At 35.1% G+C, this 26,614-nt stretch overlaps 4 protein-coding genes across 6 annotated transcripts; 3 read left to right on the plus strand and 1 right to left on the minus strand.

Moving 5' to 3' along the window:
- Positions 1-947: 947 nt before the first annotated feature.
- On the plus strand, positions 948-1,953 carry LOC137927416 (WD repeat domain-containing protein 83). Its single transcript, XM_068771223.1, has one exon. It carries the CDS (start codon positions 1,040-1,042, stop codon positions 1,946-1,948), a length of 909 nt encoding a protein of 302 aa, XP_068627324.1. The 5' UTR covers positions 948-1,039; the 3' UTR covers positions 1,949-1,953.
- An 8,503-nt stretch (positions 1,954-10,456) lies between these two features.
- Positions 10,457-18,899, plus strand: LOC137927306 (uncharacterized). Of its 3 annotated transcripts, none has more exons than XR_011107751.1 (4): positions 10,457-11,034; positions 12,968-13,221; positions 13,801-15,119; positions 18,410-18,899. XR_011107751.1 is itself a non-coding variant. In XM_068771093.1 (3 exons), the coding sequence occupies exons 1-3, from the start codon at positions 10,598-10,600 to the stop codon at positions 14,985-14,987; spliced, it is 1,878 nt and encodes a 625-aa protein (XP_068627194.1). In that variant the 5' UTR covers positions 10,457-10,597; the 3' UTR covers positions 14,988-16,118. The 3 variants fall into 3 exon arrangements, 1 of the variants encoding a protein (XP_068627194.1); XR_011107750.1 differs by having other exon boundaries at positions 13,801-15,040; XM_068771093.1 differs by lacking the exon at positions 18,410-18,899 and having other exon boundaries at positions 13,801-16,118.
- Positions 15,864-16,502, minus strand: LOC137927255 (uncharacterized). The gene has a single exon (XM_068771034.1). It carries the CDS (start codon positions 16,500-16,502, stop codon positions 15,864-15,866), a length of 639 nt encoding a protein of 212 aa, XP_068627135.1.
- A 2,020-nt stretch (positions 18,900-20,919) lies between the features above and the next one.
- On the plus strand, positions 20,920-26,345 carry LOC137927409 (uncharacterized). The gene is made up of 5 exons (XM_068771208.1): positions 20,920-21,002; positions 22,011-22,235; positions 23,423-23,565; positions 24,305-24,464; positions 25,061-26,345. The coding sequence occupies exons 1-5, from the start codon at positions 20,981-20,983 to the stop codon at positions 25,537-25,539; spliced, it is 1,029 nt and encodes a 342-aa protein (XP_068627309.1). The 5' UTR covers positions 20,920-20,980; the 3' UTR covers positions 25,540-26,345.
- The last annotated feature ends 269 nt before the right edge of the window (positions 26,346-26,614 follow it).

A 26,614-nucleotide genomic window follows, 5' to 3' on the forward strand; every position in this document is an offset into this window, starting at 1 on the left:
CTAGTTTACGTACCTTTCAGTTTCGTGAACTCAGTGCCGATGAAGCTGTAAAAGCCTTAGGGCTAACAGCTTTAACATCAACAGAGAAAAGCATACCACTTGGAAAGCAACGGTCAAATCAAAAAATTATAGATTACAAATAAACAGCTTAACTTTCGAAATCCTTCATACACAAAACATGAAAAAGTGGAATGTGTTATCATGACTGGAGACATCCTTTCCTTTATTGAAATTTAGTTTCCGCGAATTGGAGATAAGCTGAAAGGCACCATCGGGAAGCTTGTTACGTATGTATTGTTTCTAAAGATGTTAATGCTGTTAGCCCAAAAGTTTTTACGGCTTCATCGGTACTGAGTTTACGGAGCGGAAGCTTGTTACGTGAGACATTTCACAAAATTAAAGAATTGCGGATCTTTAACATCACTTGGGCAGACAAAATAATTGCATCCGCAAAAGAGCTCAAGAGTAGATCTTGGTTTATCCTTGTTAGTTGATACGATTTTATCATACTGACATAAACAAAGTGTTCTTCCTTTTCTCTGTTTTCTTGTTGATGTTTTTGCTGTTAGCCTTGCGGGCTTTCACAGCTTCGTCGGACACGGGGCTCTTCCTTTTCATACATTACAAATACATCTATAACGACGATTATAAAAGATTAGTCTTTTATTTACTTTTATATGCCAAAGCAACAGGTTTTTGACACATCGATTCACGTTTATATTATTCATTTTTACTAATTACTTTAAGTTTCAAAAAATATAATTTTTTCCCACGTACATATAGCGAACTTTAATCTGTATAATTACGTATTTTCATGATGTAAATTTATATTAATGATTTTCTTTTTTGGTAATTTCTGTTACCGTTAAACTAAATGACGTTTGTCTGTATACAAATATTAATATCTTCAAAATATTTCAATGTCATAATTTTTAAAAATCGTTGAAGTTACAAAACATTTCTTCAATGGTCATGTATTGAATGTGTTCTATAAGAAGTTTCTGTATTTACCTAATGTAAAAGTAAATTATAAAAAGTAATGGCTGATTTAGAATTATCAACGTTAGTAACTATACAATGTAAGCAACAAACAATCCGAGCGGTTCGGTTTAACGTAGATGGAACATATTGCTTAACCTGTGGCGCTGATAAAAAGATTAAACTTTGGAATCCACACAGACAACTTCTTTTAAAGACTTATGGTGGACATGCAAATGAAGTGTTAGACGCAGCTGGATCCTGCGACAGTAGCCACATAATCTCATGTAGCTCTGACAAATCTGTAATACTATGGGATGTGACAACAGGTCAGCCATTAAGAAGGTACCGTGGACATGCCAGCTCCGTCACATGCGTGAAATTTAATGAGGAATCAAGCATGGCTATTACTGGCTCTGTTGATAACACTGTTGCCTATTGGGACGTCGCAAGTAGGCGACAGGAACCCGTACAAGTTCTAAAAGATGCTAAAGACACTATAACAGCAATACAAGTTACTAACAATGGAATAATGACGTGTTCTGTCGATTGTCATGTCCGTTGGTATGATATACGTGTTGGTAAAATGATATCAGATTATATAGGACAGATACTAACTTTTGGAAGCATAACCCATGATGGACAGTGCTATGTTTTAAGTTGTGCAGACAGCACTATAAAATTATTTGATAAAGACAGTGGTGAATTGCTAAATACATTCTCTGGACATGAAAGCAAGGATTATCTCCTTGAAAATGCTATTAATGAGAAAGATAGTCATATTATAACTGGATCTGCTAGCGGAGATATACTTTATTATGATTTAATTAGCAGTAATTGTGTTTTAAAACTGAAACATAGTAGTAATAAACCAGTAGTCTCGCTCAGTCATCATCCAACGGAGAACTATTTGATCAGTGCATGTGAGGATGAAGTTAAACTTTGGGGTAGTAAACCTTTGGAGGAATAAATCTATTGCCTTACCTTTGACTTTTTATTAATTAAAAAAAACTTTAAATACAGTCTATTATTAAAAGTCAAATTTCATTTTATTAAGCAGAAAAAAAGTTACATTCCATTTAAAAATAGAATATGTAAGAACATTAATATAGATTTAATAATGCTTTTGTATTATATATACTAGAAATTCTTGTTTAATTTTAACAAAGAAAACAAGCATTAGCAATTACATGTGTATTATTTAAATTATATATTTTAAAATTACAGTTGAAATTAAGTCATACATCCATAAAGCATACGAAACCTATGTTGAATAGTAGATTCTATTTTCAGTTTCGAGAATTACTGTGTTTGGATTCAAGTATTATTTTAGTAGGTTTAGGTATTTCTGGGTACAAGTTAGAATATATATTTAAAGATAAAATTGATTTATTCAAGATTGATAGCTTTGACAGGATTCTTATTGCATGTAAACTCTTTTTATTTAAATCTACCTTATTTTGAATGTTTTGCAAGGTGTTATAGTTGTGGATAAGTAAAAAGAGAGTCCACAACAACACATCTTTTAAAAAGGTGTGACAATATCAAATTATATTACATTAAGTTTTGAAATTATTATTTAGAGGTTCAACTATTACTGTATTAAGGTTTGTGTATTAATTTATTTATTTTTATTTAATGCTCTTTATTAAGACAAAATTCCAATGGGCAGTCTTATCACATGTAACAAAGTAGATGAATAAATAACAGGAGTTTTATGTGTACATATATACAAAACATACATATACATACATATGTATATAACATACATTTTTTCATATATACTCAAAATAAAAAGAGTATAATACATAATTATAAATACAATAATAAATAAAATGTCAAACTTGTATAGCGCTTGCTTCAGAAAGAATAAACATTGAAAGAAATTATAATATTTAAAGAATAAATAATCAATGATCTGGTAAATATTTTTAATCATTTTCTTAAACTGGTAGTGACTTATCAGCTCTCATATTTAGCAGTAAAGTTTTCCACAATTGAATGGTGTGTGTGGTAGAAGATTTGGCCATACACGAAAAATATTAATGTAGTCTTTAGTACAGACCCTGCTGCTCCCGCGTAGAGAAGACATACCTCCTCCTTGGGACCCCCGAGTTCAAACACTAATCTGTGCATGACACATGCTATTCTCTCAATTCCGGAATCGAGGCTATTAAAGTACTCTTCAAAAACCCAAAGTGAGACCAGGGTACTTCATGTATCGCCCCACTATGGCATTGTGCCCACTAAATCGTTCGAGCGAGTCGAATTCTTCCTTCGTTCAAAGTAATTCGTGATATCATAACCCTAGTTTTTTAGCCTCAATTCGCGTATTTTGATAATCCATCCTAACCGAGCGATCTTCTCGATATTGTAACCGCTGGCAGCCACGAGCGTGTCCACCATCGCGCCAGACTAGAGAAGTTAAGGAGTGGATTTTTTTAGGAGTAAAGGGAGGTGCTTCTTCTTATCCTTTTCAGTTGACAGATGCCCAGTGCTAGGTACAGGCTTTCTCCAAAGGTTGCTATTACTAATCTTGCACTGCCCGTTTCCAGTAACTTCTTGCGACCTTCATTATGTCGTCAATCTACCTAGTGGGGGCTTACCAACGCCGCGTCTACTGGCTTTTGGTCCTCAAGAACCTTTCAGCCTCAATGACCATGAGCGGTTTACCCCGCTCTCTGCCACGATAGATGAGCAATTACGAGCAAGCTACGTCAGTGAACTTTGTTCTTTTGCTAATATCTTAATTTCTGATTTGATCTCGCAGCGAAATTCCGAAAGGTTCTGTACTATAAATTAAATACTGTTTTGCTGGGTGAAACGAATGGTTGTTTCAAATGGAATGCTTAATGAAACTATGTAGCTTTAAAATGTTAAAGCTACATAGTTCTTAAAAAAACCCGCACCAATAACATCATCGAAGGTTTCCGAAAATCGCACGGCACATGAGTTAAAGTCCACTGGAATCATTCCTAGAGCTGATAAGTCTTAGAAGTAATGACAATAGGTATTGCTAGGGCTGGTAAGTCATGACAACAGGAAGAGCAAAGTAGAAGTTGGCTTGGTTTTGGTTGAAGTTGATGCTGTTAACCCGGGCGCTTTTACAGCTCCATCGGAACCGAGTTCACGGGGCGGAAGGGTCCGCGAATGTGTTTATTGCTTCTTCTCTGATGTTGATGCTGCTAGCTCTAAGGCTTTTACAGCTTCATCTGAGCTGAGTTCACGTAGCGGAAGGGTCCGTGAAATTAAAACTTATAAACTAAAAAACTGAAGCTGGTAGGGCGTTTACCAGTTACACGGTGACGTTCGCACGTTGCAGAGGCTCTTTGGGAGTAGAGTTTTAACGGGGTGTGTGGTTGATGTGTGCTTGGGCATTGGAAAGGCAGGGTGAACCACAGGCGAGCCGAGGAGGGATATCGGATCCTATCACGGTCCGCCCACGCTGTTCGCGATTAGGAAGCGGCCGGCCGCTCTCTAAAAACGAGTGTTGTGGCGTGGTGGGTAGCGTTTGGTTGTATTATGTAAAACCCGATGACCTGTGTGAAGTGTTGCAGGTGCAGTGCTTGTTGATGGTGCTGTGAGGTTTGCGCTTGCAGTGTTGTGAATGTCTGCAGTGGGTGTGATGTGGCGAGTGTTCCGTGGGATCCCTTCGAAGGGCGTGAGGAGTACGTCTTTAGGACGTCTCTTGGTTTTTACTGTGGTGAAGGGGGGGGGGGGGTAGCGATAGGGGCTAGCTATGAGGGGGATCCCTGCGGATTTTTTCCGACAAAAGTATTGTCGGAAGTAATTAGCCTGTCGCATTTCAATAGAAAAAAAAATTAATGTAACATACATCACAGCGGTCACTTTATACAGATATATTGGAAATAAATGTAAAAACTTTAAGAGTTTTTGATGACAAGTGGGCTACGCATTAACCACTTTAAAGCTTTTATAACTATAATCAATCATCTTGTATGTCATAATTGTTTTAAACTGTGAAAGGTTTGTCATACTTTTTTAATTTCATACAACGTTTTTATTTATTATATTAACTATTCATAAATATAATGGTTACGAATTTGTTATCAATTGTATTGTGGCAGCTCCGCGCACATTTGCCGTTCGGCAGCTAATGAGGACCGGCTGGCTATATTCGAATTTTGATGCGCACTGTTAGCTGTTTTGGCTTTTACAGCTTCATCGGACTCAGGGCTCGCGGATTCGAAATCCGCGAGCTAATAAACCTAAAAGAAACTCTACATCAGAGCTTCACCTGACGTATTGTATTAGCTAATTGTTACCTAGTCGGTTTTCGAGAAAGGTGAGGACCGGCTTCCCACGAATGCGCGTTTTATGAGACACTCCCTCTTAAAGTGTGCGAGCGGGACTTACGAGAGGGACGCCAAATGGAGCGACCTCATTCGCACATATAAATATAAGTTATTTTTCGAAATAAAATCGCATTGCGTGCTCAGCGCTTGAAGCGTTCGGACGTGTCTCCCGATTTCCTGCCTCCCGTATCGCTGACTTGCAATTAGACTCGCTGCCTTGCGTGCAAGAAATTAAATCCTGTACCTTTGCGCACGGATTCGCTACGTTCAGCTGTTGGAGTGTCGGAGTGTCTTCGGACTTCCCCGCCTCCCGTAGTAGCGCAGCCTACTGTTTCTAACTGTTAGAGAACGTCTAAAGTCGTCCCTGAAAACCAGCAGTAAACGCACGTTTAGTTTGTGAACGGTCGCAGACAACGCTGCACCTGGCGCTTTGTCGTGCCAAGTCAAGCAAGCAAGCCGCACCCGAGCTACGTGCTCGGTCAACATTCGTCAGCCTGTTCGCTTTCCGCGTATTTGCCGTACCGACACAAGTCGCACGTCGTTGCTGGTACTCTCCGCCCACCGGGGGGGGGGGAGTACCAGCTATGACGGTGTGTACGGTGTTTAACGGACGCCAGGTGACTCCAGATGAATTTGCTGACGCGTTGTGACGCTCAGTAACGCGGGTTTACCTCCCGCCGGACACCGCTGTCCTGCATAGGGGTGCCCAGAATGACCACATTAGTCATCATTTAGACTCCCGCGAACCCGCGCTCTCCATCCTTGAGTGCTCGCAGTGTCTCCCCCCCCCCCCGTTCAGCAGGGAGGTGCTGAGTAGATCGACCACACCCTCGGCACTTCACTCAACAATGGCGCAATCCTGACGTCATTACACGGGTCCTCCCATCGGTGAGGATCCTGTCATCACTTTCGGCCATAAGATGGCCCAGAAGTACCCGGTGAAGTTCAAGACAGATGCCAAGGACCATCCCTCTCGCTTTCTGAGCTAGCTACGAAAAGCGAAAACCCCTCCCCTTCGAGGACCAGCGCCTGAGCGACCTCGCCGCCCTTAAAGCGTATTTTAAATAATACCCGCTCCCTGTCACAACGTGAGGATATACGCTTTACACCGAGACCCGGCGGCCTCGATGCACATGGCTTGCACCACTCACTTACACATGACACGGCGGCTGTGTTCGTCTAACCCGCGTTCAAGCGAGGGCGGTCCAGAGAGACCCGTATCTCTCGCGAACGCCGAGTAATCCTCACTTCGTTCTTCCTTACACTACACCTCACTCGCTACACTATACGCCTACACGGGTATAGTACTCCGCGTGTGTATGTTTTCGTTGTATCTGAGGTACGATCGCCAGCGTAAAATTTTTTTAGTCTGTGGACCTCTGTTTCCACGGGCTCAATTTCGATGAAGCTGTACAAAGCCTAGATCAGCTAGCAGCATAACTTCAAATACATAAAAAAATACTATAACTCTCAATCAAAACGTCTTTCTTTAAACACGCAATAATAAATTTGTGACCCAAAACAGCTGCCAACGCCAAAGTATCAAATCTTACAAATTAAAGGCAACAGCTATAAACTTTTCTGCCACAGTCAAATTGATTGTCACATGTCAATACAATAACTAAATAGAACTTTGCTTAATTTGAAAACATTATTTCTGTAGCTACATCTACGGTAGCAGTACTTATACATAATATTATCGAGAACAAATTTCTAATACAAGTTTACCTTATTCATTATTTGATTTAAAATATAACGATTTGTTTTTATTATGTCCTCACATAATAAACTTCAATTCAATGTTTTAAAGTTTATGCATTTAAAAAAAAAACATATTGTTATGGCTGTTGTCATTTAGTTATGCGGCTTCTTGGTTAAATTTTTTTCATCTAAAGCAATAGCATTAATTTCTTTTGCCTAAAGTTATTTTAGTATTATTAACACTTTATTAGAAAAATATATAATTAATGGCATTAAAATTTATTAAATGTTACAGGCGCCAAAAATAGACCAAATACATTTTTTTACTTTATTGGCTGGAAATTCAAATGGATAGGAGGAGATAGAGCGCAGAGACTACTTAATTTCAGAAGTAAAATTTGTTATTGACATTTTACCATAAATATATTGAAAGTTAAATTAAAACATTGAGATATCTACACTGAATCCTACTTACGCATTACTCCTTTAAATTATATTTCATTTATCATTAAAATATGGGATATTAGTTTATGAATAAAATTTTCCAAAACCACGTGGTAGATAATATATGCAATTTTTATGGGCATATTCAGGTTATATGGGGAGAAAAATGCAATACAGATTTTCTAAATCTCTCTGGTTTTCAAATGAATATTGCTATTAAAATAAATAATAATCAGAATAATTCTAATTGGTTTAGTTTAATTGCAATTTTGTTCAATAAATTAATTATTTTTTTTTGTTGATATTTATTATTTTTACGCTCTAATAGGCGAATTGTGAATTGAAAATTTGAATAATGAAGGTAAAAACCAGTAAAGACGATTAATCTATTTGTTGTATCCATACTTTCACAACGCGAACTTTTTGCGCAGTAGATTACTTATTTGTGATGTGGCGTTTAAGACGCCAATAAAATCGATTTTGAATCGATGTAAACACGAGGTAAACGTCTAATTTAAATGTGTGTATGAAACATAAACGACGTAAAATTATTTTATTTGCATTCATTGATTACGCCTTTGACAAATATAGTCGTTAACTAATATGTTAAGATTTTTTGGTTTTTGGCTGGGCTAATATTTGCATCCTTGTAGTCAAGTTAACGATAATTAAAAAATATATTTAATTTTTAATACCAAAGCTCATCTATTATTTTTTTTTCACTATGCTCTGTACGTCGCAGCGGCGGTCGCTATATAATATCCAAGAGGATGTATAAATAAATAAATAAATATCTTTATTTAATTAATCTTTTTTAATTAATTCTATTTTTACGCAAGCGCAACAATTACTCGTGACTAATTTATAAAAAGAAAAGCTTTTTCACAGATATATTTACTTGAAAGACCAATTATTGCAACTTTCCGAAGTTTTTTTCTATAATCTTTGTTAACTACATTTAAGCTTCTGTATCAATGATGAAAAATTAATATACATGGTTAAACTGAGGTGGCTGTATCAAGTAAGCAATTTATGCCTGTCATAGCTGTAATTCAGAGGTTACGAAATATAAGAGGGCCAGTAGAATGGCAACTTTGCCTTGACATAAAGAATGCATGTGTTTATGTGACTTTATGATCAAGGCGATAAAACTCGCTCAAGTCTCTACTGGGAACAACGCATGTGTAGGCATTCCTAAAAATCTTTGCAGAAAATTATTGCAAAGAGAATTTAAATAAAAGTCATCGTGACTATCTCAACAGACCAAACTATTTACACTTAAAATTTGTATTTGAAGAGTAAATAGTTGTAATTAGTTTAATATAGTTCATAGAAAGATTGTTTAATTAAGCCTCATCTTGGAATTGTTTTATAATTTCAAAATACTAGTTCGCGCATTATTATAAATATGGCATCCTCGAGTGATCTGATCTTCTTTTTTTTGTAATAAAGCTAATGGAAAGATGTTATTGAGCTTAAGATTCAGTCCGTTTTCGTATCTTTCATTACATTAATTGATGCATGTAATCGATTCGAAAAACCGATATTTTACAGACATCGACAAGCGCCATCCTTGGTCTTGTTTAACCTACCTTACCATAAAGGAAGGAATATACTGGCTGCGCCAAAACACGTTGCCGCTCTTGCGTCTGTGTGTAAACGATTATCGTTCGTCTCTGTTCTTATCACGAACTATACCTAAGAGTGAAAGAGATTATGATGAAGTTTGGCAACGTCGCCAAAAAAGTGACTACAAATGAGGCCATAACATTGAGTTTGTTGGAAAATATTTATTGAAATCTAAGCAAAGACGGGTGTTACTGATATAATTTTTTAAAAAAAAAACCGTCGAATATGTCGTGTGCTGCCTTATCATGTCCATCAAGAACAACGATAGGAGGAATTAAAAACCCGGAATTATCATTTCATAGGTAAATCTGCTACTCTCATTTTCGTGCTACATTAAAGCGTTTTATTCAGTTAACGCGTTTCAGATAAAATTTCATCAGTACAGTTGCATATTCTAGTTTGCACTAGTGTGCGATACTAAGAAAACATAGAAATTAATCATTAAATATTCAACTGTTTTGTAAGTTTCGTAGGGATTACTTACGTAGTGATGTACACACTAACGAATTAATGTATCGGTTAATATCAGTCACATTTACTAGCCATGCAAATGCGAATTTTCTATTTTTTATTACTTTCTTAGGTTTCCTAAATGCCCACAAATAAGAGAACAGTGGATAAAAGCTGTTAGACGAGGAAATTGGGAACCTACTAAAAATTCCAGGTTTTGCTCAAAACACTTTGAGAAAACTTGCTTTATTGAGGGATTGTCAAGAAAACAACTGAAAACTGATGCAGTTCCTACCATATTTGAAGGATATACAAAATCCTACCAAACGGTAAGTATTTTTGTTTCTAACTTCTTACTAGATATTCCATATTATGCTTTGCATCTAACACATCATGGTATGTTTTAGGTTGTGAGCAAAAGAAAAGCGCCTGCAGATCGTAAGGAAACCGAATTTATCTCTCATAGGAAACAGAGAGGGCTGGAAGACTGTGGTATTGAAGCAAAAGTTATGCCCTCAACACCCAGGTGAGTGGTGAAAATTTCAGGATCTCGAGCAAAAAATCAGTTGGTGGCAGCAAGACGCCTCCGGGCATTAAAATCGTTAAGTTAAAAAGAGAAACTAAATGTAGGCTTGTGACGAAGAAATTAACATTGACAAATGTTATAAATGAACTAAAAGGCAAAAAAATTATGAAACTGAGTCTTTAGTTTTATTGTCAAGGATACGCAATAAACATTAATAATAATAATATTAATAATAAATAGAAGCTGTTATATTACAAACTTGTTTTATTTCACAATAAATAGCAATCATATTCTGAACAGGTAACCAACTAGTTTGGTTACAACTATATATTACCTTAATCGATTATAATCGAAAAGCTAAGCACTTCCCTAATCACGCACACTAATGCAGTCTTAAAACTGCACACCAACATAAAATGGACACGCAAAAATAGCTAAGGCGGCATCCAGTGTTAGTTATTTATTCAAGTACCGTACAAACGCCAGTGGTCGTCATAACAAAATAGTTATACGAATTTTCAAAGTTTCACAAGTCTCAAATGCGCCACATAAAATGGGCACTAGATCATCCGCAAAGATAAAACTACGTAACGCTCCGTACAAATGTGACTTGTGTTGCCGAAGATTAATGAGCGCAGAGGCTTTGAAAACTCATCAGATCTGCATTCACAACCTCAAGGTGAAAACGAAAACTTTACCCAATAAACAAGCTGTGGTTAAAGCGAAAAGCCAACTGCAGAAGGTGAAGAATGAAAGGCTTGAGAAAATTATAGTGAAATCAAAGATCCCGCTACAAAAGAAAGTGAATGTGTCGAGTAAAGCAGACAAAACAACCGTTAAAAATCCTCCAAAATTGCCCGAAAAGCCGCCTAGTGACTCCGAGAAATGTATATACGAATGTCCGAAATGCCAGAAGACATTTCGCATATACTTCTCTGCTCACAGACACATACAGAAGAGTCATTGTGTTAACAGTTCCGGTGAAAAAGTGTAAGAAATTTCGTTTTTTTTTGTTTCGGTTACATAAGTCCAGTAAATTCAACGCTTTTGAAGTTAATGTTATGATGTGTAGAAGAAAATTCTGGTGATATTGGTAGAGTAACTTTCATATATTTTTTTAATATTAATCAATATGTCTTGTTTATGACACTCATTTTAGTTATTTTTAGTAAAAGTAATAACATTTAATTGTAATATTTGTGTAAAATAACCTATTAGTCTTTAACAAGGAGATATTTTGAGACATATACTGCAAGTTAATGTTTGATGTTGTATTTATACCTGAGTTTCGTCTGTAACTGCTACAATGCTCATGTTAAAAATTTCTAAAACTTTAATTTTTAAGTTTGATGTTATCAATATTGACGGAGAGGACTGAGGACAGAATGTCCTATAAATCAATGGCAATTTGATATTGGGGGAAAGGAGTAAAAATTTTAAAGTTGGTAATTGAAATATTGTTTGTCTTAATGTGCAGTTAGCAGGGTACATCACTTGTGTATCTGTCATGTGCTGTGAATAGGCACCCCACTAGGTAGACCAGCATCAGTCGAGGTTGTGGGAAGTCGCTGGAAACCGGTAGTACAAGACCAGTCATTCTGGTGATCTTTGAGAGAAGTCTATACCTTGCAGTGGCCATCTAACGGCTGATATAATGAAGATGTAGTAATCATTTTAGCTATGTGGCTTGAGAGAAAGCTTAAATTTATTTTAAAATCTTGCTTACCATATGAATTTGTGTATTTTATTTGCAGAAAAGTTATGAAAACATTAGAGAACAATAATATAAGTAAAAGATCTAATGGATTCAGGTGTTACTTTGCGGAAGTCCATCCTAAGTAAGAAAAGGACTACTATATAGCTACTTCCGCTATGTAGCAGTAGTCATGAAAAAAGGTGCACCGCCTGCCAGCCCTCTGATAAATTTGCATGCTGCAAACAATGCAACTTACACAACTACCACCATAAAATCATTCAAAACGTGTTTTATGGGGCATTCTCACAAGAAATGTTACACCGATTAGTGCCAAGGAGGCCAATTAGGAGGTTTACTTGGTGTTTGATTCATTTATCAGCGGGCTGGCAGGTCGTGCACTTTATTACACAACTACTGCTACATAGCGGAAGTAGTTATATAGTAGTCGTTTTTTACATATGTAAAAGATGCTTTTGCTTAAACAATTTACCGAGGAATGCAATATTAGACCTATTATCATATTATCCTATATACTCAAGGGAGTTTTTATACCAGCCTCCCTAAAGTTTTGCTTTTTAACACATTAAAGACTGCAAAGAAATCTATAGGACATTAGCCTGAGACAGCATATTTTATATTATTAGCATACTTGTATGTACTAAAATCATCAATAACAAAATAAATAACAATTTATTTTGTTTTTCTTTTTATTTGTAAAATTTTTTAATATTTGTAATTACTTTTTTACTTAAAAAATTAATTTGTACAAAACTTTTACTTCAAGTATTATTAGAAAAGATGTTCTAAAACAATTATTATACAACAACTCGTGAGCGGACCTTAATGTGTGGTTTTTGGTTTATTCCATATATAAATAGCTATCCCTTCCTGGTGAAGCTATTTGGTGGGTGTTATTTCTTTAAGTCCATTCTCCTCCTTATTAACAACCCAACAAATATTCTGATCTTATTTTATAACTGTAACAGCTAAACCTTGAAAGTATCCATCCATTTCTACTTGGAAAATTGAAAGGAACATTCACAGAAAATTTCAAGTTTTATAATTCTAGAGATATTGCCATATATACAGTTGGAAAACCTTTTTATTTTATACAAGTTTTTTTTTCATAATAAATGTTATAATTCCAGATATATTTCGATGAGAGTACATAAGTGGAAAGAGGTTAATACGTAGCAATATATATAAATATTTGTATGATTATTTCAGGTCACCGAATTCTCCGAATCTAATTAAACCAATTGTGAGAAGTGGATGTGTCAAATGCAATAAACGCTTGGATCCCTTAGAGAGGCACTTATGTGATGTCATTGAGACTTTCGAACATGAGGATTTGGGACTGTCAATATATTATGTATGTACCGGGTGCAAACAACAGTTCCTCAACCTTCGAGTGTTTGATCTCCATGTATCTGGGTTACATTGTGATGGTGTGGAGAGCATGTTCTTTCCGAACAGCGATGGTAAGTTATGTTTTATCTGTTCACCACTCGACATACATTGAATTCATTTACTTCATGCTACTCACACTACTACACACTCATGCTACTGTAGAATGACATCTCCAAGACATGAAGAACTGTATTTGGTGAATGCTATGCATTTCATTATTAGATTCTTTAATTGTTTCTGTTGTGCATTGATGCTGTGTTAAGATTGTCGGAGATGCTTTTTCCCTCCTAACAGTACAGATAAACAAAATCGCATTGACAACAAAGCAAACAAAAATAAAGCGCAATAAAAGCAATAATATTAAAAAATAACCCCCTTTCCAAGTAATCTCCATGTAACATTAGAAATAGACTCCCCCGAGTCTATCACCCAAAAACTAAGAAGAATTCTAACAGATACTGGCCCTTAACTTCTGCGGATCAGTTCTATCATAATTAGGTGATGGAAGATGATTATCTATTAATCTAAATACTTGATTTTTCACATAGCGTTTTATGTAATAAATATTGTTTTAGTTAGTTTACCTCACTACATATTAATTAAGTCTTTTATTACTAATGGTACTAATTATGTCATTTCCGTGGTTACAGTATTCCAGGCATGGAAAAACGATATGGAAGAACAAACCAAAGTCAAATATTCCATACTCGGAAAATATAATCATAAGAAAATGTTCCGTTGCACACATCTGCCTGAAGAAAACAATTCTCACGATGACAGCACATCTTTCCTCTGTCCCTCCGCAATAGTAGTCCAGGAGTTCTCAAAAGGCATACAAGTCCATTTTTATAAAAATCATTTTGGTCATGATTGTGGTGATTATGTTTCCTCTGATGATAATAAGAAATATTCTTTGACGACACTCTTAAATAAAGCCAAAGAAAACACGGAAATTGAAGATTTCAAAGTTGAGGAGAGCGATCTTTATATACAATTCAAACAACTCATGGAATGTATAGTACATGATGCTGCAAAGACAAATATAGACACGTTAAAAGTTTTAATTGGCAAAGCATTAGAAATGACATCAGTTGTGAATAGTTATGGAGTGGATCTGAATCCAGATACGGTATCAACAAAGTCTTCTATTGATAATAATATAAAAGGAGTGCTAGGAGAATTAGGGAATAGCCTAAACAAGAAGAAGAAAACAGAAGTGACTGAGGATAATCCCAAAAGTGAACCTATCACAAAAAGATTTAAAACTAGAATCAATCAACTCAATCCCAACAATGATATACCTATTCAATCACAAAAATCACTGTCTGTGCCTTTGTTACAAGATACATCTATAAAAATAATTAATTCTTTCTCATTAGCTGAACAAGATATCAGTAAAGCAGTTAATGAGATGGACAGTGATGAAAATGAAGAATCAAAAAAAGAAGATGAACTAGTAGAAAGAGCAAGTAAAAAGTTCAATTTAAGTGATGAAATCAAAATAGAATTAGAGAATGAAGTAAATAATGAAATTGAGTCACCTTCACTATTTGATTCTTCAGACCCTTACAAGAAATTTGTTGTTAGAAATTTTAAACTTGATCAAAACCCATCAAAACTTAAGAACAAAAGCAAAAGCATATCCGGTAATAGAAATCAGGTTAACAAATCACCAAGTCCAAAATCACAAAGCCATACCAAAGATACAACAAAACATACATCTAAACATATAAATCAAATCAAATCAGAAACTGGGTTAAGTTCTCTGCCCGTGGATTATAAATACGAAGTAAAGGAAAGAGAAAATGATTGTAATATATTAATATTAAAAATCTGAAAGTGGTACTGTTGTGTTCACATCGTAAAGACTGTTTTTGGATAAATTACCAAGTAATTATTTATCATTTTATTTGAAACACATCAATTAAAAATATTTCAATGATCCATTTAAATACCTGGACTTGGTGCTGTGAGTACAGTGAAATAATGTGGAACCATATACACCAATACCTCACTTTGCGTCGTGGTTACGTTCCAAAAAAACATGATGCACAGTGAAAATTAGTACAAATTAAGCAGCAACGCAACTTAAAAAAAAACGCAAAACGAAACGATGCAAAGCGAGGTTTTGGTGTATTATATCCAGAAATTGGATTTTCATATATAAATTCACTTATTTTTCTACATTTATGCATTATCTTGATTAATATTGTGTTGCCGTCAGTGTCTGTCTTAAGGACAATCCTTAAGGCGGACACTTTTTAATGTGCGTTAGTTACAGGATGGTTCAGGATTCTGTTTGTATGACTTCCTGTCAGGCAATTTTCCCTTTTACATCATCACCATTTCAGTAGATGAACAATGGTATATGCTGGATGCAGACCATTTCAATCTGCCTTATTAAAAATCTGTGGAGGAAATGTCCTTTAGTGAGAACACTCATATACCAAACCTATATATGCTTTATGAAGACGAATAGTATTGAATTACCTTCCTTAAAGTATTATCTGCTTATATCGTTTACAGGGTGATTTATTATAGATGTAAAAACTTAAAACTGGTACAGTACCCGGCGATAAATATTGCACATCGACCTTTGTCACGTAGGTAGTGTACCCAGACTCGACCCGGTATTCCTTCGGGCCCAGGCGCGGTGTTTCGCGCTCTGAGGCGGCTCACGGCTCGATCCAGCTCCTGCGCCGTCAACTCCGTCTCATCCGTCCACTCCCACGGCTATGCCGGGGGGCGTGCGGAGGGACTTGACCGATCTTCTGGAAAGAGAGTATCTACTACTCTCTTCAGAAAGACCGGTTCTAAGGTCCCCGTCGTCGGGGGCATCCAGGGCCGGAGTTTTCCCAGCCTTGGCGCTCGCTATCGCCTTCTGCAGCGCCTTTGTAGCCGACCGGTACTCCCTGTACAGTCTGGACATCTCCTCCTCTGGAGCTCCTTCGGGCTCGGGTGTACTGGCGGCGGCGGCTCTGCAAGCAGACCTTCTGTAGTTCCGCAATTTTCGCCAACCACCAGTGCACCGCCCCGCGCTTGGGACGACCGGCCCGGGGCATCGACACGTCGCAAATTTGCTCTCCGTTTCGGACAGAACCTCTTCGGCGTTCGGCCAATTGGCGACGCAGGCGGCGGCCTCCAGCTGCTTCAGACACCAGCGTCGCGTAGTGCTACCGTCACAGCCGCCGGAGTCAGCGTCGGGCCTGCGGATCGCAACATGAAAGACGATGTGGCGATAGTCAGAAAGAGTGACCACCTCTTCTGCGACCCGCCAGGCCGATAGCATACGCATTGCAGCAGGAGTCGCCCATGTTAAGTCACGACCGACTCCCCCTGCCAGCGCACACATCTAATGACTTTTTACTCCTGCCTTTACCTGGCGTTGGGCCGCACCTCTTACTCAGCCGGTGGTTGGAGGGCAACCCGAGGTCTGAGCTCAGAAGGAATTTGAGTGCAGGTGACTTGCACTCTCTTCACAATTTTACCTTAGTAACAAACCTAACCTAACCCAGAAAGGGTCGGGTTAGGTTTTGTTGTTATTACAAATAATCTGTATATCACAAGTTGCAACACAATATTACATAGGTTTTATCTTTCGGTCATTTGTATATTGGATAACTGTCCAAAGGATGTTAAAATATATTAATTTTGATTTGAAAAATCATGTATTGCATCTATTAAAAATTGAGACGGAAGGAACAAAGTTTAAGAATTTCTCAGGCTTCATTATGGAACAAGTCTAGACTTACCCTAGAGTAAAAGCCACCGGAATTCCAGGTTAAAATTTACTTCGTATATGTATTTCAGTTACATAGTTAGTACCTCTGTAATTGTTACAAATTGCATAATATTATTTTTATACGACGAATATTATCGCTACGAATTTATCACAATAAAATTACATTGTTAATTAAATTATTTATTTTGTATTAGTTCCAAGGTAATCCATTACAATGAAAACAAAATGCTTTAAAACAGTATTCATACTCCGGTGATAAGCATTCCATTATTATTGATTGAAATCTTTTTTCGTCACTGTTTAACCAATGTTAAATATGATTTTGGAGATTTTGACATTTTCGTCATGATTATGAAGATTTTTTTTTAATATAATAATGTATTCTAAAATATCAAAGTCCTGAAGTAAAAAATAATTTAAATATGGAATCAGGACATTCTCCTTGCATCGTATGTTACGCCATCTGTTCTGGTTTAAAGCAGTATTAGTTAAATATTGCTTCGGCTACTGAACACAGTATAGTACTTGATACTAATCAAGCGTGGTATGGACAAGCGCACCGGCTGCGGTCCTGTGATGACTGTTCATCCAATAAAATGGTGATCAAAATTTGGAAAATGTTGTCACCACTTTTCTTGGGCAATTCAGAACATTAAATTCTATTATATTCTATACCAGGGGTGGCCTAGCTCTTTGATAGTGCAAACCATTTTTCGAAAATTGAAATTTTTTGCGAGTCGCTATTGAATACGCATTTCAAAAACGCAAAATAATGTTTTATTTTAAAATCATATTTATTGCAATTATTTAAACAAAAGTACAAAATATGTGTATTGAAGTTAGATATAATGGCACAAGTATATGACAGCACTTTTATACTTAAGATGCCGAATAATTAATTTTGGATTTCGCTAATTTTATGGCGGAATAATAATAATTATTCACACCAGTAATTTGTTTCGATTTTCTAGGAGCTGACATTGGTTATATAATTTTAAATATTGAAATAATTCGACAATCAATCGGAGCATAAATAATCGTTCAGAGTTGTAGTTTGGTCACCCCTGGTCTATTATATCTGTATTCTGTAAAACTGACCATGTTGAAGTGTGGGTATTTAAAGAAATTTGCTGTATGCATCAGAGATATTTAAAATGTTGTAGGCAAATGCACTATGTAACTATCTGACTTGGCGAACTTCATTATGCCTTACAGTAAATGATTGAGATGATTTATTTTTCAAATTTATTCAAAATTATTGAGTTTTAACAGCCTGACCGATGTTTTTTTAATGATTTTTTATAATTGATGAATATTTATGTTTTAATACTTATCTTATCCTGAAGACAAATCCTATAACATCCAAAAAATTGGTCCAGATGTTCCAGAGTTATAAATGCTGTAACTAATAATACATATGTATGTATATATTTACACATACATGGACAGTCAGACTGATGATTTATTTTTTTAATTTATGAACATCATATCTTAATATTTGTCCTATTCCTTTTCAGTCACTTTCTTATGACAGAGGCGGCCAAATATGTCAAACTCCGCTACCGACAGTTTTAAAAGGGATGGTTTTGAAACTTCTTATGTCCAGTCTACATTGCCGACAATTATTACCTTCTTCAAATTATCCGAGCTCTGTGCAATATGGCTGATGTAATTGAATCATTTTTAAATTGGTTCCAGCTAGACTTGCATATGGTATAACTAACACAACTTTGGTCAATATTGATAAATGTTTAATAATAATAATTACAATTGAAAAATGTTCCGGATTTGTTACATTTAGAATCTAAAGAAAGGATGGAAAGTGTCTTTATAAATAATACTGCAGGATTACAGACCTCAAAAAAGTTTTGACGATTTATTAAGAGCATTTGAGAAAAAAAAAAACGTTTGGTGAGAAAGCATCTGTCAAAAAAAATACAAGCGTATAAATTTTTTTTTTAATTTATTGGTGTGTGGAAGCGATTTTAATGATTTGTTAAAATAAATCACGACTGTTCTTGGTAATTAGTATTGTAATAATAAATTATGAAATAATTTTGTATCATAGTATTGTAATAAATGTGTTTTATAATGTATGTGTAAATTGTTTTGTGTGATCCTAGTCCTTGTAAAGTTTACAGCCTTGGCTTAAAAATATTAAGAACTCCATATAACACATGTATTCCGCAACTATTATAAAAATACTTATATTTTAACAATACAACTAGCAACAGACAAGGGTTTGCTAGGCTTCTTTTATTGCCATGGTTACAAGAAACTTGAATATTATTTATCTGTTAAGGTGTGATAGTTTGTTATAGGAAATGTCGTAAACTCGGATAATAATCCAAATGTCGTTTTTTGGTATATATTAGTTTGTTAAAGAATCCACGCCTTCAAAGTGCATAGACTACTTGTTAAGGTCGACGTAAAGTTAGCAGGTCGCTTGCAATCGGTGCATTTGCATTTTTCTGAGGCAGGTCTACATCATCCGTGGACGTTTTATATGCTGAAATGATGATGATAAAGTTCCTAAATAAAATATCGATGGTTCTAAATACTGGTAAAGTTAAACTCGAGTATTTGGTATAATTTTATTGCCAACAATACAAACAATGACTGATAAGCTCACCATTCAACACTTGGCAATTGCAGTAACTTACTGGTTTTTTTTTATTACAAGACCACTGCACATAATAGAGAATAGTTTAATTAGGGGAGCCGCAACTGAAGTCTACGACACTCCCCAAACACTACAGGCAATAATATAAAAAATATAATACAATTATATAAAATATAATACAATTATATAAAAAACTTTCTTTAAAAAAAATAATGCTTACTGACAAGTCAATTGTTTTTTTAAGAATTTTAAACATAGTGAATGAAATAAACAATATTACAAGAAAAAAATACAAAATCTTTATGACAAAATACCAAACAAGTTTCCAGTGCCTAAATGAAAACAGTTATGTGCCGTCAATACAATAGTAAGTGGGCCTTTATATCTATTATTAAACATTGTATTTAGTGCAGATGAATCATCGGATTCTGTTTTGTACCCATTTATCATTACCATTTCAACCATAGGATGTTACACAGCTAGGCTATTGTGCTGGGCGCAGTTATGCTTTCTGGGTTTTACTGCATATTTGGACTTAGGGCTCCTCTGCTGAAAGTAGATACCCGTATTTATAAATTAACAAAATGGCGCCTGTCTCAAATTTATAGTCTGCTTACTTTCCGCTGGTCCCTACTATTTAGGTAAATAAATAATTTAACAGTTTCAGCTTTATTATGTCTAATTGTCCCAAACACAAAGCTGTAGACCAATGTAAGAAAGAGGCTATTCGAAGCGTCGTTGACTCGCACTGACTGAGAAGTAAGACGAAACAAATATTTTAAAAATTATCATCATCATTTCAGTCGTAAGACGTCCGCTACAGGACTAAAGTTACCTTCATAGATTTCCGATAGGACCAGCTGGAAGCAGCTTGCATCCAGCGACTTACATCTATCTTAACAAAGTCGTCTGTGCATTTTGTGAACCGACGTCTTTAAGAATCTAATACCCAAGTAATATACAAGATAGTTCAGGATTTTTATCCAAGTTTCTATAATATCGCTGGTATATCGCCGTTAGGCTGAAATATAATAAAGTTGACAAGAAATTTTTTAACTAAAAATTATTTCAACAATATAATTCTGAAATAATAAATGTGAAGCTGAATTTTAAATAAAAAAGATTTCTACGATATTAATCAGTAGGTTAGTGTGTTTTGTCATTTAAATGTTGGAATATTATTGAAAACATTTTTGCACCGATCAAATAACTACACTTATTTTAGCGCAGATAGAGAATGACTATAGTTACATTTGTTAATTTATGTATTTGTAATTCTTTTAGCCCCCTAAAGTAATTTCTTAGCCCAAAAAATATTTTTATGCGAATTATGAAAATCGATACCTAAATCGATTTCGTGACATACTTCATACCATATGTCAATTTTAAAAGTTAAATAATAACGGCCTTTGAATGAGATTCATGTACAAACAACTTAGTATCAAAACAAAAATAATACGATAAAATGGAACACATTCGTAAAACAAGTGAGTAGAATTACTTATTGATAAATTTTTTAACAAAATTGTATTTTATTTGTCTAATATTCCACGCACGTATAATTTAACTGGACAAATTGTCCATCAAATTAAAAATATACATCAAATTGCAACTATCCGCTTAGCTGGATTGTGATTTAATTATTAACCCTTCAAGCCAAAAAACTAACAATGTTAATTATTATTTATATACATACTGGAATTAAGCCGCGAACACATATCTATCATCATGATAATAAAGAGAAAGAGATTGATTAAGTCGAAATTCGACGATCTTGGGCAGCCTGGAATTCGAATAGTAAATGTGAATAATGAAAGTTCATTTTTCATTCAAACAAGATGTTTTAATACATATTGATGATGCAAAACGTTCTTACAATTATAAATAAATAATTAAAAATAATCATTACATTATTCATTTTTAAATTAGATTAAGGTATATAGGTAAATAGATATATTGTTGATTGTGATTATAATTTTCGAAAATCCTCTTTATTATTAATGCTTGTTGTGATTTTTTTTTACTTTAATTACAATTGCAATTAGGCCTGTATTTATAAGATTTAATTGCCTTGTGTTTGTATCTAATATTGTTAATTGTATTGGCAAATTTGAATAAATAAAATTAACCTAGGACAAGGATACTTCTCAAAATGCTTATGTCACTTAACTTCACGGATTGTCTGCTTAAGAAATGTAACAGCTTGGAGGTCTCTGGAACTGAAATATTTAACATAACCATCATTTTACAGCAGTAAGAGGTCTACTATATAGCCCTGAAATAGGTCTCCCATATAGATAGTCAACTAGAGCAGCTTTAAGCACCCAGCATCTAGCATTTTCCCATAACATTAACAAGGTCTTTGCTTTTTGTTTTTTTTTTTGACAATCTTATCTAAGATTTGGTCATGTAGAGAAACCTTCAAGCATAACCATCTTCATGAAGCCTTTATAACACAAGTTCAATTAATGCTCAATTTATTTTTCTTATTTCAGAAATACAAAAAATGGAGATGATTATGAGCAGGCTGCCACTGGATATCTGTCGCAGGAGCGTGACCACAGAGTTCAGGGTGCGCTGGCAAGATGTTTCTCGTGGGATCCGTAATGCTAGGATGCCAATGACAACAGCCAGCATCGCTAGAGTTATATGCAAGTGTGTTGCTAAAAACCTACCAGAAGAGGAATTTGATTACATTTTGGGCAGACTTCATCTTAAATGTAAGTATTAGGGGGACCGGAAAGTAATGTCGCTTTCTGAAGTTAAATTCTCATGACTACATTCTTAACAAGTTTTTGTTTATAATCAACAATATGTTCACTGTTGTTATTAACAACCTTTTGCCATCTAGTATATAAATTTTCAACACTGGAGCGGTATAAATCAAAAGCTTTTTCTGTAAAATATGTTGACAGTAATGACTTATTGGCCTCATTATGACCTCTAATAATTATTTAAATAAATTATTTTAAACATTTTAATAACTAAGTAACTAACCTCCAAGGGTTCCATAGCCAGAGATAATATTTATTTCACTATATTTTAACAAATAAAAGATATTGAATGCTGTGTTTGTCCACAATAATACCTATAAAGCTTTTACATCTATTTCTCATCACTGTATAAAGTGATTACACCTAAATATGTTACATTTTTTTTTCTATTGGAATGCGAGGTGAAAGATGGGAGGTGGTTTCCCAACCTTGTGTATTATTTGCATGTAGCATCACTTGTTTTGAGCAAGAGCATGCTTGCATACAGGTGTTTAATTTCTTATTTAGATTATTGACAATTGCTAAATGGTTAAGAATTGCTTATTGTACTTATAGAGCAGGGATGGCCAAGCTCCTTGATGGTTCGAGTCATTGACTGTCATTTAATGCACATTTAAAACCAAATGAATTTTTTTTTCACAAAAATTATATTTATTGAAGTTTTATGACAAAAGTACAAAACATGTGTATGGAAGTTATATATAACGGCACACGTATATGACAGCACTCCTTATAATACTTAAGATACCAGTTAGTTAATTATGATCGGTGTTTGGGTTTCACTAATTTTATGGTATAATAATAATAATTATTCACACCAGTAATTTGCATTGTTTTTCTGGGAGCTGACATGCAATATAAATGTAAATATTGAAGTAATTCGACAATCAATTGGAGCCAAAAATAATGGTTCATAGAGCTGCAGTTTGACCACCCCTGTTAGAGAGTATCTTAGTTCCTTGAAAGGTTATTTAAGGCTTTGAATTCAGAACAAAATACTTAACTGAATCAGTATTAACTAACCAGCATCTAAAAGAATTACTGGGATGTGTTGTCTTATTTAATTATTAACATTTAAATTCAATACCCAAATTTTAATATTGCAAGTAAAATCATAACATAAACAATTTCAGTGGTGGCTGTACAAAAAAGAGTTTGGCATGTCATTACACTAAAAGAACCGCTGAGCGATGGGCCTGTTGATCCAGCTGAATTACAGGATAGTGTGCTCCAAGCATTGGAACAGGTTCGGAATGGTAGAAACATTAGTGCAGAGGTAAGATATATACATAGACAAGCATGTCTTAGGGAAATATATATATTCATAGTAGAGCAGTGTTAGTCTAGCTCAGTGATTCCGAAAGTGGTCTATATCGACTCCTAGGGGTCTATGACAATTTTCAAAGGGTCAACGTCAGTGAAAAAAAATTTCCGGATCCATGAAATGAAAATGGGGTCCACGATAGTGGATCTCAACACATACACTGATAGTACCTATTTACTTACATCATAATATCTTATAATATCAAAACATTTACATTATTTATAAAAGTACCTATGAGATTTAAGATTAACCCTTTACAAAATTGATGCCAAATGTTGATAATATATTATTAAAGCATCAGGTTCATCCTTCTCACTAAAATGTTGACTTATTGCTTATGTTATTTTATTTATAGTTTATTTTATGTTACATATATTTTACATAACAGATACAAATTTTTATTAAAATAGTTTTAATTTAAATTCAATTAATAAATGTATAAATTAACATGTGTTTTTACTTTAAGTTTTTAACACTAAACTTCACTACAGTTAGAAATTTACAAGAAATCAATATCAGGTAAGTAGGGGGTCTACCCGACACGGAAAAACATGGCAAGGGGTCTACAACACAAAAAAGTTTGGGGAACTCCGGTCTAACTGCATCTAGCATTCCATTCCATCTGTCCACTTACAGAACAACATTATTCATCAATAGACCACTAAAGAATGATAAAAACTTTCTATTCTAGGTGCATTCATTACAACACGGTGAATTGGTGTTTATCAGTGCTCAGGTCACTTCTGACTCCAGGTCAAGTGCTGCGCTGTACTTAGCCACGCCGCCTGGTATGCCAGTGGCATTGACCAGCTCAGTTCGTTCTGGGAAACTGATGAAAGCCTGCGTAAGAGGTGAGATTATAATTGGAAGTCCATTTTGCTAAGTAGCTTCTAGATAAAAACCTCTACTCAAATTGTGGCTAATGCTCTACGAAGCCGAAATTAGCCGATTGTCTTTTTCCAAAAGTCGATATGTAATATTTATCGCCAGGTACTATAATTTATAAATAGTAATCCCAATTTTAACCATTATGTTATTATGTGTGGAGTTAGTGGAGAACATAAATGTTCCAACTGGAATCAGCAAACTCAACATCCAATTTAGATGTTTTTGTAATACATTGATTGTGGGTGTTCCACTATTATAGATACATTGATGCTAAGTCCTGCATGCAGGTAAGATAAAAGCTTTTCCCATGATTTTGTCGAGGAGACAGGCCAAGTCAGGATCTCCTACTGGGAGCCCTTATGCCTAGTCACTTCATGGAGTATGGTTGATGGTGGCCTCCATACCTGTTGAAATTTTTGTATGTAGCAGCCTAAGTTGAGGTTCCTATGGGACTCGACCTTCGAACCCACGGAATTTACAAATGCTAGTTTGGCTGCAATGAAGTTCTAGTTCAAAAAAATGCACATTCATTTGACTATTTCTTTTTGGAATTCACTAGGTCTCGGATATGCATCATTCGAGGACGCCAAACTCCATGGCTACGACATACCTTCATTGCTGCGAATTCACGGAGGCTCTAAGGAGAATGTGGACTACATGCCTCAACTACCAGAATATTGTCCCGTACCAGTTATAACTAAGTCTGGTATTGACTACACAAACCGAGCATATATTGAGAACTATGTAAACACAGTGCTCGGTCCAAACCCACCTGTGCTGACTGAACTCAGGGTGAACACCTCCATGAGGTTCTTCGATCAAACTATTTTGAATAAATCTATGAAGTTGGAAATGAAACTTCACAGTGAAGATGTTGCGAAGACATTGAAAGCATGGGCAATACAAGGTGTAATATCACCAACTTCTAAATTCTTTAATGTATTCAACATGCTGAAATCAAATAAAATAGACAACTTTAATGAACACCAAACATGTGAGGAAGAACTAGCATCAAACTATAATGATGATTCAGACTAATTACTAAAACAAGAAACTAGCTCATAAGTAAAGCCCCCTTAAAATACTAATTTTAAAAAAAGTTTATAATGGCCATTTTATATATTTATTTATTACATAAATAGGTACTAACACCAAATACAACATTACATTAGTTTTATATGGTCGTAAAAAAATTAAATAATTTTGACTATTGCAAGTGTATTATATAAGCTCTTACATCTAAATGTTAATAAAATCTTTTTACTGTTGGTCGTTTTTCTTCCTTGAAAGCCTTGGAGGATTCGTCGAATTGCCTCCGCAGGTCTCTATGACCTGCTTTTCTGTCCTTGTGAGGCCAGTCACTACTCACACAGTTTGCCTATGGTGTTGGTGGTCCTCTTCCTCATCTTTCTCCCTTCTACTCTTCCAATTACAACCGGGCTATAGACCAGGGGTAGCCAACCTGCGGTACGCTCCAGATGTTCACAGGACACGGGGGATTCTCGGAGTAACTGCACAGGTTTAAATTCTAGGAGAGTCCTTCATACTTTTGTGATCCCGCGGTGGGCCAGTGTGTTACATCTGATTACCTGCTGCCCAAGGTTAAGGTATGATCGCGAAATGGAAATGGGCGTCGACATACAGAGGAATACCATCTCTTCTATCCTAGACGATGCCCAGAGCCGTCACGTTTTAGAATTCGCAACCAAAGTAATAATTGCGATAAATAGTAATAAAAATGGTCAAATATAGAATAAAGTAGTAAGTTATTGTAAAATAGATCTAGTGAAAATTAAGAAAGACAGTTATAAAATTATTGTATTGTGTAAAATAGCAAGAGTATAAAAAGGAACTAGCGTTATATAAATAGAAATAACTAATACTATATAGGCATAGATTAAGCACAAACATATAAAATAGCATACTTAGCTTTATATAAATAAAAATAACTTTTATGATATAAGCATAGATATATTATTAGACAGTAAGACAAATGTAACTATTTATAAGAAATGTAATAAACAAATCAAAATAAAAGAGTGAAAAATTGAAATGCATGAAAGATAGAAATATGAAAAAACATGAGGCGAATAAACGAAGAAATGTTAACCCT

This window comes from Battus philenor, unplaced genomic scaffold, assembly GCF_028537555.1.
Source record: "Battus philenor isolate CCGP_79_NKW_IND1 unplaced genomic scaffold, ilBatPhil1.0.hap1 SCAF_30, whole genome shotgun sequence".
NCBI classification, from domain to species: Eukaryota; Metazoa; Arthropoda; class Insecta; order Lepidoptera; family Papilionidae; genus Battus; species Battus philenor.

Excerpts from the sequence above, each read along its gene's own strand:
- LOC137927416 (XM_068771223.1), top strand. The coding sequence starts at position 1,040 with ATGGCTGATTTAGAATTATCAACGTTAGTAACTATACAATGTAAGCAA.
- LOC137927306 (XM_068771093.1), top strand. The coding sequence starts at position 10,598 with ATGGGCACTAGATCATCCGCAAAGATAAAACTACGTAACGCTCCGTAC. Across the intron at positions 11,035-12,967 it reads AACAGTTCCGGTGAAAAAGT|GTCACCGAATTCTCCGAATC; the intron begins GTAAGAAATTTC and ends TGATTATTTCAG. Across the intron at positions 13,222-13,800 it reads GTTCTTTCCGAACAGCGATG|TATTCCAGGCATGGAAAAAC; the intron begins GTAAGTTATGTT and ends CCGTGGTTACAG.
- LOC137927255 (XM_068771034.1), bottom strand. The coding sequence starts at position 16,502 with ATGTGTGCGCTGGCAGGGGGAGTCGGTCGTGACTTAACATGGGCGACT.
- LOC137927409 (XM_068771208.1), top strand. The coding sequence starts at position 20,981 with ATGGAACACATTCGTAAAACAA. Across the intron at positions 22,236-23,422 it reads GGGCAGACTTCATCTTAAAT|TGGTGGCTGTACAAAAAAGA; the intron begins GTAAGTATTAGG and ends AAACAATTTCAG. Across the intron at positions 23,566-24,304 it reads GTAGAAACATTAGTGCAGAG|GTGCATTCATTACAACACGG; the intron begins GTAAGATATATA and ends TTTCTATTCTAG.